Source organism: Astatotilapia calliptera, chromosome 18, assembly GCF_964374335.1.
Source record: "Astatotilapia calliptera chromosome 18, fAstCal68.1, whole genome shotgun sequence".
Taxonomy (NCBI): domain Eukaryota; kingdom Metazoa; phylum Chordata; class Actinopteri; order Cichliformes; family Cichlidae; genus Astatotilapia; species Astatotilapia calliptera.
Genome location: NC_137439.1, coordinates 11,498,044 through 11,510,556, shown reverse-complemented (window position 1 = coordinate 11,510,556; position 12,513 = coordinate 11,498,044). Strand labels below are relative to the sequence as shown.

Sequence of the window (12,513 nt, the reverse complement as noted above, 5' to 3'; positions counted from 1 at the left end):
CATTTCAAACTGTTTTGAAGCCAGTCACATGACTTTCGGGTTTTAGATGACAAACCAACACCAAGAGGAGCGTCTTTAAATGCATAACATGTCAAAGCAGATGGGTTACTTCAGCAGAACACCACACCGGGTCCCACTCCAGTTAACTAAACTGAGGCCATTACACAGACTCACCAAGAGTGGGAAAATGTTGCCTGGTCTGATGAATTCATCTGCAACATTTACGCAAACATTGTTTTAATGCCAGAGCCGGAGTATCGTTGCAGATCATGTCACCCCTTTATCACCACAATGTACCCACCTTCTGATGGCTGCCTCAGCAGGATAACACAAGCCAAGCCAACTTTATGTATATAGTGGTTTAAAAACAGCAAGTGCTGAGCAACGTGCTTAACAATAAGGGCATGATTAAAATAATAAAAAATTTAAATAATAAATAATATAAAGAAAACTGCTCTTTTATCGAGGGGCTATTTTTTATTTTACTGCATCTGTTTTTCAACAGGAAAAATAATAAAGTCACAGCTGGAGGTGCAGCGCTGCTTACAGTGACATCTACTGGCTAAACATAGTACTACCACTAAATAGTGTTCAGCTGAGGTGGCTGTACTATGAAAATAGGTTTTTACCAAGAATCAGACCAACAAAAAATTTAATTTCACAACAAATAAAATTTATTCAATTATATATTACAAATATCTACAAGTCATGTAACAAGTAAATATTAAAATAGACTTTTTTAGAACTATCGTTCAAAAGGCATTATGCTGAAAAAATAGGATTTGTTGTGATCTCACAATGAAACTGTAAAAGTATGATTTTTTTTTTTTGTTGTTTTTTGTTTCCTTGGAAGCCACAACAGACTTTAATGTGCACAAGACACAATGAACAACATGAGGAGTGAGGCCACAATAAGGACATAACACAATGGCGCAAAAAAGGGGAAAAAGAAAAACAAGAAAAAAAAAAAAGTCTGAACACTTCAGTAAACCTCACAATTAAGTCCACAGTACAGCTCTTTAGGGAAAAAGTACAAACAATGCAACGCATGCACAGCATTTAATTGCCAAAGTCAAAGAACACCAGCTGTGGCGTGGATGTCCAGATGAGGAAGGAAGAAACAGCAAAAACAAAACAGAAAAAAAAAAAAAGAAGCAACTGAAGCCAACACATGCTTAAGATTTTAAGCCAACGACAACATCACAAACAAAGAGGACACTCAATATCAAAAAAAAGGGGGGAAAAAGGGGGGGAAAAGAACTTTGGTCCATTAAAACATCAGACAGAACAAGTTTACAATCAAAATATCTATCATTTTGTTGTTGTTTTACAAGTTTAAAACAATAATTACATGGCTATTTACAAATGCACAATTTATGTATAAAATAAGTTAAAAAAAATTAAGAGCACAGTCTGTACACAATGTATGAACACTCAGTTTGAAAACAATTGAAATCTTTCACTTGTGTGACCCTGCTTGATGAGGTGTTGTTGTCCACACGGCGCCTCCTCTCGCTGCACCGCCTGGCCCTGCTTCTCGTCTCGGCTCCCCGGCTACGTCTGTTGCCTGGACGGTCTTCCTTCCCCGTCCTCGTGGGCGGGAGGCCTGTTTTGGACTCTAAGAGCTCTGGAATTAAAATGGTCTCTTTTTTTAAGTGCTCTTTCTTATCACTGCCTCATTATAAGTGCTTCACATCTTTTCCTTTCCTGTTCCCCGATTGTGCAGGCTGCCCGCTCGTGTCAGCAATTTAGCTTCCGCTGTGGCAAAGCGCGTCTGTCCTACAGCTCATATCGGGGTCAGGTCAAAGTCGTCGTTGACCTCCACGAGCGGGATGTAGAACTCGGGGATCTCAAAGATGCTGGTGGACTTGTAGGTGGCCGGGTCCAGCTCCTGCAGCTTGAGCTGCCACTCCAAGCGCTGCACTGCGTTCAGAGCTGCTGCCTCGTGCTGCTGCCTCATCAGAAGACACGTCTGTGGAGGGAAGAAAAAGAGGTCGTGACTTCATCCAACAGCTGTTCTCATTTAGACCAAGAGTGTCCGTCTCCAAGAAGGAACTGGTGGAGGAGAGGGTAGGAAGAAAAAACAAAGGCAACCAAGAAGTGAAACGTTTTTCTCCACCCTGCTGCTAAACCCAAAAACGCTCTCCGCCACGCTGAATTCAAAACAAAAAACTGGACTGTACCATCGATCGACACCAGAGAAACTTTCCCTGGGTGCTTCATCAGGTACACCTGTTCAACTACTTGTTAACCAATCACATGGCAGAAACTCAGTGCACTTATGTACGCGGACATGGTCAGATGCTGGAGTTCAAACTGAGCATCAGAATGGGGAAGAAGTGAGACGATTGACGTTATTGTGGCATGGTTGTTGATTCACAAGTATTTCAGAAACTGCCCATCTGCAGACATTTAACCACACAAACACCTTGAGGGTTGCTGATGTCAGAAGAGAATGGCCAGACCACGTCGAGCCGATAGGAAGGCAACAGTAACTCAAATGACCACGTATTTGTGCCATATTACAAACCTCAAAAATAAAATAAAATAAAATAAAATAAATTGACAATGAGTTCACTGTACTCTGATGACCTCCCCAGTCACCAGATCTCAATCCAGAAGAGCACCTTTGGGATATGGTGGACCGTGAGCATCATGGATGTTCAGCAACTGTGTCATGTTATCATGTCAACATGGGTTAAAATCTCAGCAATGTTTCAGGCACCTTATTAAATCTGTGCCATGAAAAATTAAAGCAGTTCTGGGGCTCCAATGCAGTGCTAGTTAGGTTTACCTAATAAAATGGTCAGGAAGTGTAGTTGGTGGTTCCTTTTAGCACATTTATTTTTCATTCCTTCCAGAGAATAGCCATATGCAATTAATTAACTTATAAACATCCCCCTTGCTTTAAACTTGGAAGTCGCTGCTCTCTGGCTACCCCTAACCCTTCTCTTAGTTTCCTGGCTGCCTCTTGGCTTCCTGAGCACGGACGCCAAGATGTCACAAGATAAATCTCAGATGCATGAAAGGCAGAGATCTGCATCTTAGATGTAAAAAGCAACAACTAGCAGGATACAATCACTGAAAGATTAAAAGCATTCACATATGAGACAATAAGACCATCTAAAACAAGCAAACAACTCTTTCTACATTTTTTGGAATAGCATAAAAATCTCCTGCAATGATATTTCTGACCATTTCCTTATAATTTCAGATTCATTGCTCACCTTTAGTTTGTCAAACTTGTCGTCGACATCTTGTAACCACGACATGAACTGCCTGGCGTTGAATCGGTCCCTTACTGATGTTTTGCCATCATCACTCTATGAGACAAACAAATGATAAACTCTCAATTCTCCCCAAAATACACTAAAAACACTGGACTGTAAAACATAAACCCATGGATGTCCTTGTGTTAATTACCTGGACATCCTGCGGCATGTTGTACACTTCCGCATCCAATAAAACGGTGCAGGCACTGAAAGGCAGAGTCTGATTGGCTAGTGTTCTTGCTGCCCGGTAATGGACTCGTAAGACCTCCTGCTCGTTTGAAACAATCAGCTTTTCCTTAAAGAAGGAAAAAAGAAATCCAGTCAGTGTCATAAATCCAACGTTTGTGTTAGCGTGAAACTCAAATCTTTTTAAGAAAGCACATGTAGCACAGCACCAAACACAGTCATGGTTAATATAACTGCAGGCATAACACAGACGACATTTAACAATGCGAAGCTCCAACAGCAGAACTACGTACCCTTTCAATGCTGTGCTGCAGTCGTAGTTTCATGCGGACCACCTCCTGCTGTTTGAACATCTCTTTGAGCTGCTCAGGTAATGACGGAGGAGGAGTTATCTGTCCAAACGAACCGTTTAAAAAAGGAGAAAGATTTTTACAAACTTGGTCAGGACTGCAGTTTGACATCTGAGAGATGAGAAAATATTATCATTTAAAGTTTAGTACTGGTGTGTAGCAGTGATGCAGTGCGTCTATGCAGAAAACTGAGCATCAGCTGTCCTGGTAAACATGGGGGATGAAATGCTTAAGGCTCTGAGCCTTAATAAATGAGCAGTTAACAGCAAGACATCAATAGCGTGCTCACAGTTTGGGTGAAAACATAAATGATTGTGTTGTGGACGGATGGATGGCTCGCCTTGGCATTAGCTCATCTGACTACTAGACTTCTTTTTGTCACTCTTCTGTTTCACTGATGAGATTTAATTCTCTTTTCAATATCTTTCCAACAAAGTCTCATCTCTTCAAAATGTATAACCTCCCCCTGTATAATCTATGACTGACCCCCCTGTCTTCAACACAGCTGCAGCGGTGCAACGTGCCGGATTAACACGACCGCCAAAAACGGGGATAGAGGATGTGACACAAATTTAATGTTAACGTTGACATGCAGTGAAAGGGAGAGCAAATGATTTTTCTTCCCAGAAATATATCAATTAGAGCCGCCTGATTAGTGTAAATTTATATTCAACTGCAGTTATGGATCATGTTATGAAGCCAACATAATGAGATCAAACCATCATTGTGCTCCGTTCTTTGCACTAAAGGTCAAATGGTCACTAGCTTCGTTTTGAATCATAAAAGAGTATGCACATCATCCCTGCTGCAGTTTTGTCTAAAAAATCAAATCAAATCAATAATAACAATGATGACTCACAGTTGGTATACAGAGTTTGCTGAGTGGGTTCCCGTCTAGGAGGTATGAGCCATTAAAGGTCACATATTCGTCATAATACTGCGGCGGCTGCGGGGCGACGCTGCACAGCACTTTACGCTTCTCCTCGATCTTCTTGCGGATGTGCAGGAACTCGTAGTATGGGTTAGCTCTGTCCGACTGGTAAGGTTCGATCTCCTCCAGCTTTACAGAGTCAACGATAGCCGCTAGCGACTGCTGTTCCCTCTCTTGTTGAGTGGTGGAGCACGGCTGGGAGAGCGACACCTTCGGCATCTTCCTCTTGCGTGGATGGGGCACGTGAATGTCCATTTCCTCGTCTGCTACGCGAATCTTGAGTTTCGCCCCTGAGGAGTCGGACTCCCGGTCTCCGGATTGCGGAGAGGAACTCCCTGAGGCGCTGCTGCTGATGTCTGTTGGATCCGCTGACTGGACGGCGCTTTGGCTCTGCTCTTCTAGAGCTGAGGACGACTCTGGTTTCTCCTCGGCAGGCGTGACCTCCATGGGCTCCGAGGAGGCCTCTGCTTTGGATTCAGGTGAGCAGTCTGTACTCAGGCTGCCTTCAACGGATGAACTCTCAGTTGCAGCAGAGACAGCAGCACCACCACCGCTGTTGTGCGAGCTTTGTGGTACATCTGCTGTCCCTTCAGTCTTGTGTTCAGGGCTCGAACAGGACACGCTTTCCTTTTCCGTAAGAGCATCGAGACATGGGCCTGAGATGTCGCTGGAAGGCTGTGATTTCTTGCAGTCTTGGCCACTTGCATCTGCATCCTCTTGAGAAGGCCTGCACTCATCGGATCTGCTGAAACCCGTTGAGGATTCTCTGGCAGCAGAGGTGGGAATGTGCGAGCTGGTGGACGGTATGGGACTCCCCGCCGCTTCTGTTGTCAAGTTTTCTGCATCCGTTTCCATATTTTCTGGTTCTGTTCCGTGAGCGGTCTCCACGAGTGTGTCTTTTTGGTCAGAAACCTCCGTGGTAACTAACTCGGCCTGCTGCTGATTCTCAATACCAGAAGACGGGAGTGGTTCTCTATGCTGGAAGAGCTTTGTGTTTGTGAGTGCTGACAGCTCAGCAGCTTGAGAAGCTGTAGGTACTGACGGCTGATCAGATTCTTTAGTAACACATTCTGCCTGTGAAGTCTCCATCTGACACTGGATGTCTTGGACAGCAGGAGGCTCAGATAGAGGAAGAGGTTTCGGCTCCTCCGACCCACTTTGAGAACTACTGCACTGTGAGCTGCTGGACTGTGGAAGAGTCACGCTTTTACTGGGAAGATCTTTATTTAACAGTTGCGTTGTCGAGCATCCAGCAGTGCTTCCTTCCCTCTCTGTGACTGAATCGGTAACTGAATTTGAATTTTGTTGTGTACTCAGGCTCTCTGCGGTTTCTGAGGCCTCCTTCATTCTCGGCTCCTCTCCTGGGATCGCAGTCAGGTTGGATTTTGGCAGATTTTCAACAGCTTTGCCTTCAGTTGATGAGTTGGCATCCTCATCCAGAATAGCCCTGAGGTAAGGAGATTCATGCCTGCCGGACATCACTCGATTACCTTGTGAAACATCTGGAAGACTGTTGCAGTCTTTATCGTGAACAGACGGCGACCTTGTAGCTTGAATGACGAGGGAAGACTGGAGAAATGCAGGCTGGGAGTCTGAGGCTTCCATGTTTACATCAGAATCGTATTCGGCATTTCTGGGAGTTAATGTCGTTGCCTGGCATGAATCCTCCGAGCTGGCAACAGAGACTAAAGAAACAGACCTGGAAATGATGCCACAACGGTCATTCTCAGGACGGGGTGATCTCGTCAGACAGTTTTCCACGGCTGATATGACCTTTGCGCTGATAGAGGGCAGACTCTTCCCATCAAGTGACACCGTTCTGGGGCTAGTGCCGTCCTTCAGGGATTTATCTCTGCTGTGGACATCAGATGTATCAGAGCTTTTTGAGCGTGTTAGCTCCTTACTCAAACATGGTTCTGTTTTTGTTCTGTCTTTAGGCTTGGACTTCCCCGGATCTGCCACAGGCCGCTGTTTAAGCCTTTCCCGCTCTTTCTGTTTGAGTTTTTCTAGGTGCTTCCGATGCCACAGCTCAATCTCTTGGTCCTTCATGCTGAGCATGCGCTCAAAGCTGGTCTGCATCAGGTCATCGTTCACAAGTCTCTTTTCTTTTGGTTTGGCGTCTCGTATTGCTGGCGGGGCTTTCAATTTGGCCTTGTCTGCCTCCGTCTCACTGCATTTGGCCTTGCTGATTTTGGCCTGCTGAGAGCGGTCTTTGTGTCGCTCTTTATCCTTGTGTCTATCCGAGTCTTTGTCACGGTCTCGCCTATCGCGATCCTTCTCCGGCGTTCTCACTGCTTCCTCCTTTGATTTTGTAGATAAGGACTTGCCGCTCTCAGAGAGATGGCTTTTCTTCTCCTCTAAAAGTAATTTCAGATTGGAGGTCGAGGACAGCGTTCCATCTTTTATTTTATCTCTTCTTTTCCTGTCAAAGTCCTTTTCTTTGGCGCGATCAGATTTACTGTGATCCGTGGTCTTCTCCAGAGGTTTTCCTTTCCTATCAGAGCTTGTGCGATCCTTTTCTCTGTGATCCCCGGCATTATAGTCTCTGTCCTGCCTCTCCTTATCAGACCGTTTGTCGAACTTATCTTTACTTTTCCTGCTGTCTTCATGCTTTTTTGTTGTGGTTAAAGATTTCAGCTTCTCGTTTTCTTTGTAGCTTTTCTCTCCAGGCGAAACGGAAGAGATGGATCCCGCTCGCTCCTTTTCCTTCCAACGATCCACTGAGTTCTGTGGTTCGGTTTTGTCAGAGTGCTCTGTTTTGACCTTTTTTTCCTTGTCAAGATGCCTTTTCTCCATTTTGTCTGAGTCCTTTTCCTTTCCTGGGAGCCTCTTGTCAGTTTTCTCGCGTGAGCCTTTTTCTGCAGGCTCCAGCTGTTCTTGATCAGCTGTGATCCCACTTATGGGTTTCTCCTCTGTCTCTTCTTTCATGCTGTTGCTCTGCAGCGACTCCTCAGGAATCCGCCCTGAGCCGTGGCAGTCCACCTTTTCGTCATGCTCGCTGAGCTTTGAATCCTTCACCTTCTCTTCTCTTCCTGCCGCCTCCTTCCGCTCTTTTTTCACGCTCTTGTCTTTTTCTCGCTCCTCTCTTGGCCTCTTTTCCTTGCTGCCGGAGTGCTTCTCCTTTGGGTTTCGCTCATCTTTCACAGGAGAGGAATCAGCAGTCTTCTGAAGTGAGCTGCTGTCTTCACTTTCCTTTTTTACTGGCAGAGGTTCATCTGTCTCATCACTTTTGAAAAAATTTTCTTTCCAGAACTCTCTGTCAAATTCCAAATTCCTGTGGCTGTCTTTCCTGGCCTCCTTTTGCCTTTGGCGGCTCCGCTCTGCCTCATATTCCCTGCGGTGTTTGTCTTTCTCCTTGTGTTTAAATTTATGCTTCTTCACGACTTTTCCGTCTAAATCAGTCTTCCGTAAGGCACCCTCGCTGTCTATGCTGTTTCCTATGCTGCCGTCTTTGTAGGGGCTCGAGTGGCCGTCGTCGCCGTCCACACTGGAGTCTTTCTGTTGATGTTTGCTCTTTTCCTTGTGCTTACACCCCTTCGTGCTGGAGCCTTCAATGCAGTAGTCTGCGTCTGTGTAGTGGTTGTATTTGACACCGTCCACTGGACACGAGCTGTCAGTGATGGAAACGCACATCTTCGCATTTTCCTGTTTGAGTGGTGTCTGTTTATCTGTCAGGCTGTGGTTCAGTTTAGGAGATTTGATGGCTGACAAGTGGAAGAGGTGGACGGATGAGTCATCTTTGGGACTGAAAGACATCTTGAAAGAGTCTTCCTCCCGGCCCTTCTCTGTGCTTTCAGACACTGTTGCCAGAGAGAGGACTAGCGTTTTACTGTTTTCTTTCCCATCTTCTTGGTTTTCCTTGTTTTTATTCTGGCTCTTGCTCTTCCTCTTAACTTTACCTTTGTCCTTTTGCTCGGTATTGTCCTTTTTCGACCTCGTGTCCGGCTTGACGTTCTCCGAGCTATGAGAGCAGGTGGGGGAGCTTCTCTTCTCTGAGAGGCTCTCCGTTTCGTCGCTGGACGTATCCGAGCTGCAGTGGACACGAGACGTCTTCTGCTTCTTGGACTTTGATGAGGAATCCCCCTTGTTGCTTTGCTTTACTGCAACGTGATTCCTGTCTTTGTCCTCCTTCTCCGGCTGTCGTAGCTCCCTCCTGAGGATGTGTCTGTCATTCAGGGCTTTACCGAGATTGTCCTCCTCTTCCTCGTCCTTAAATTCGTACTCATCCATCCCTGGCATGGAAGACGATGCTTTCGTGGCAGAGTCCTTTTCAGTATCAGAGTCTTCCATGTTGTCATCGACACTGGATGGATTGACAGATGGCGGGTCTTCAGATTCTGTGGAGTACAGTAGACTTAAGCTTCATTTACAGTGGACACATTACTGGATGTCGATGACAGGGGAGTAAAAAAACAAAACAAAACATAAATATTACACAGGAGGGACAATCACCTGAAGAGCTGTCATCATGGTCCGACACGGCTCCTTCTCCCTTTAATAGCTGTTCCAGCTCCTGAGAGTCGGCCACATCCACCGGGCGCTCGCCGCGCTTGTTGGCTTGGAAAGCGTTACCACCGTGACGAAGCAGAAGTTTCACAATCTACAGAAAACACAACAATTACACTGAGAAATCCTAGACAGACAGACATGCCTTAGATTTTTTTTAAAGGTAAAATATAACATTTTACCAAGGCATTTAAAATTGTAACAAAATGCACTTTAACGCAATCTGATGCATTTTGATCATTTTTAAACTCGAACAACTTAAAAACAAATTTACTGGCTGATGACCTAAGAGTGGCCGTCTTCTTATTATTATCATAAAATACTACATTCTGCAAGTTGATGCAACAGAAATAAATATTTGACTTAACATTTAAAGACGGCCAAAAAACAAAAAACCCCCAAACATGTATGCAATGTCCACATATAAATGTAACAGCACTCTGACTATTCCTGCATTAAGGATGGACTTGTGCAACCTTTATATTAGAGGTGCGATCAAAAAAAGAATTGGCTCATGAATACATACAAGCACACCAGATAAAAATTTGGCTGATCTCCCTTTTAAAGTCATCCTCTTGGGTCAGTTTTCAGTGCTGCTGCTATTTTTAGCTTGCTCGTTTTTAGGCTAGATTCTGATCGCTTGCATGTGTGGTCTACGATTTCACCGCAGCCCTCAAAACTTGAAGCAGCCAACTTCTATCTGTCAGACTGACTCTGCTTTCATGTGGTGGGGGGGTGGGGGGGGGGGGGGGTGTCTGGGTGTCCAGCTATGACAAAAGTTTTTTGCAGGTTTCAGTTACAGAGTCCACAGTTTCCTGAGCGAACAGGAGTGCGAACAGGAGCATGCTTGTCAACATTCACAAGATTGTTATTCACTGTAAATTTATCCCCCAAGGTGACACTGACACCTCGCTCGAGTTCATCTAACATCTTGAGACGTCTAAGGAAAATATTCAGCACAAACGACCTGAACTGTGATGCGTGCCATCCTGTGCCGGCACAGAGTGCATTATGAACACGTACGTTTTTCTGGCTATGTTGACATAATCTTGGCTCACCAACCTCCCTACTTGCCAAATATGTCTCCCTGCCAAATCCACAAATTCCACAAAGTTGAAAGGTCACCGTCTTGAAAAGCTGAAGGAGATGCACCATGTATCTTAGAGGCAGTGCAGGAAGACAAAACAGGTCTTCTGCTGAGCGACCTAAAAGTAGCAGTCGCTTGGAAGCTGTCCGAGTTTGGTGATAAGCCAAATTTAAATCAATTTGTGTATTTTTGTTTTGATTCTCAGAAATGTTTAATCAAATTTTGTAAGTGCACTGAGACAATGTCCTTCTTACATTCTGTAACAATTTCACACATCAGACCTGTGCAGAGTCCTTAATCAAAATTTTTAAGTGCAATATACTTTTAAGACCTTCAGTTACAGACTAACTCAAAGCTCTTACATCTTTGTGCCCGCTGCTGGAAGCATCATGAAGTGGTGTGTCGTCATCCAGACCCTGTGTATTCACCTCTGCACCTGCTGCTATCAAGACCTTGGCCACATCATAGTAACCAAGATTACAGGCTTCATGCAGAGGCGTCCAACCTGGTGAGGACAGGAGAAGAGTCTTAAAAAATTTTTACCAGCTGTTTTCTCAATTCTACTACTCGACATACCAACAGCTGCATAAGCAGTAGTAATGCGCAGACTGATTACAGCTCATGTTGAGACATTGCCTTTGCATCAGCATCTGTTACTCAGTCTAATGTCATTATTAACAACTGCTGGGACATGATGAAAGCTGTTAAATGATCATCTCCTGGGGCGTCGTACCTGCAAAGTCTTTGACATTGACATCAGCTCCCAGGCTAATGAGCTCTTTAACTTGCTTAGCGTCTCCCCGGATTGCTGCCATGTGAAGGGGAGTCTCCCCTCGCTCGTTCCTCTTGTTGACCTTGTCTTTCTGCCGAGACGAGGCGCTGCTGGGGACTTTCTTCTGCACAGGGGTCGTTTGTGAGGGGTGACTCGGTGTAGAGTCTGGACACATGGAGAGAGAGAGAGCGAAAAAGACTTAAATGATGCTCGAAGGGAAGAGAGACAGAAAAAAAAGCACATCACACACTAAGACAACTGCTTTTCTCTCTAGACTGAACAACTACAGTGAATCCAGTTTTACTGGGAACGAGAGACTGCTTAAACCCATGTCTGAGTAAGCATACATGCATCTGGACCTTTCTAGGAATTACACATGCACGTTTGAATGCATGGTGTCAGTACAGAGTTCACTGAATTCACAACATCCTGGTTCACTCAGACAGAAAGACAGCACCTTCACCTAAAGCAAACTAGATCTACTGCCGTTTGCTACAAATTCAGGCTGTAGACAAACAGCAATAGTTGAAAGAACATGTATGGGTCTATGAAACATGAAATGGGGGTTGCCATAGTAATGGAAACTGAATAGCACTCATGGGACTGGCATGGTTGTGTGTTGGTGCTAAACAGAACCTACACACAGCTGTGCAGACTGTCATCAACAAAATGTATCTGTGTGCAGTCACATTTTTTGAATACTGATGTTATTATTCATTTTTTACTTCTCTCCTTTAGCGGTGAACTCTGCAGTCCCTCCGTTTTATCTGTGCACACCATCATCTTCATCGGCTACATGATGTCGGTTACTTTGGAGGACATGCACATATGTATACCTATGCAAATTCAGACAAATGCAGTTCCGTGATTTCCGGAAGATGCACTGTTATGTTTATCAGAGCTACTTTAATAAGATATGGAAATGGACTAACTGACAAACATCAGATCATTTGAGTACTTTTTCCACCACTGAATATCCCGTTTGTTGGCAATAACAGAGCAGTCCGTTACTACAGCATTACAGATAGCATCATATAAAGCACAGTCAGACTGTGCAATGGAGAAGGTACGTGTGCACATTTCAGACCATTTTCCTAACAAATGAGGGTTATCATTCCCCTCAAACTGTCTACTGTAACAGTCACCAATTTCTCATTGACTGCTGATGAGCACCGGTGACGAAGCATGACATACATGAACAAATGAAGAAGAAAGAAAAAAAAAGGTCTAGTGACTAGAGACCATATTTGGGGGAAAAGAAAAATTCTCAAAACTGCCAACAACGTAATGGAAAGGAAATAAATATTATTCAACTTATCAAGAGGAAGTAACTTTTTCACATAGCACAGGGTACAGCAAAAATCTCCTGTAGTAGACAGACTACGGCAGCAGGAAGTCGCATGGTACCG

The 12,513-nt window shown here is 44.5% G+C and overlaps 1 protein-coding gene across 2 annotated transcripts in view; it reads right to left on the bottom strand.

Annotated features, from left to right (window-relative positions):
- Nucleotides 1-651: 651 nt before the first annotated feature.
- ankrd12 (ankyrin repeat domain 12) overlaps nt 652-12,513 on the bottom strand; it is a 40,032-nt gene continuing 28,170 nt past the window's right edge. For both annotated transcript variants that reach the window (XM_026150142.2, XM_026150143.2), the window contains 8 exons: nt 11,066-11,269; nt 10,695-10,837; nt 9,192-9,339; nt 4,668-9,076; nt 3,752-3,850; nt 3,424-3,567; nt 3,228-3,323; nt 652-1,972 (listed from right to left, as the gene is read on the bottom strand). In XM_026150142.2, coding sequence (XP_026005927.2) covers nt 1,787-1,972; nt 3,228-3,323; nt 3,424-3,567; nt 3,752-3,850; nt 4,668-9,076; nt 9,192-9,339; nt 10,695-10,837; nt 11,066-11,269 — 5,429 coding nt within the window. In that variant the 3' untranslated portion in view covers nt 652-1,786. The remainder of the gene's footprint in view (nt 1,973-3,227; nt 3,324-3,423; nt 3,568-3,751; nt 3,851-4,667; nt 9,077-9,191; nt 9,340-10,694; nt 10,838-11,065; nt 11,270-12,513) is intronic.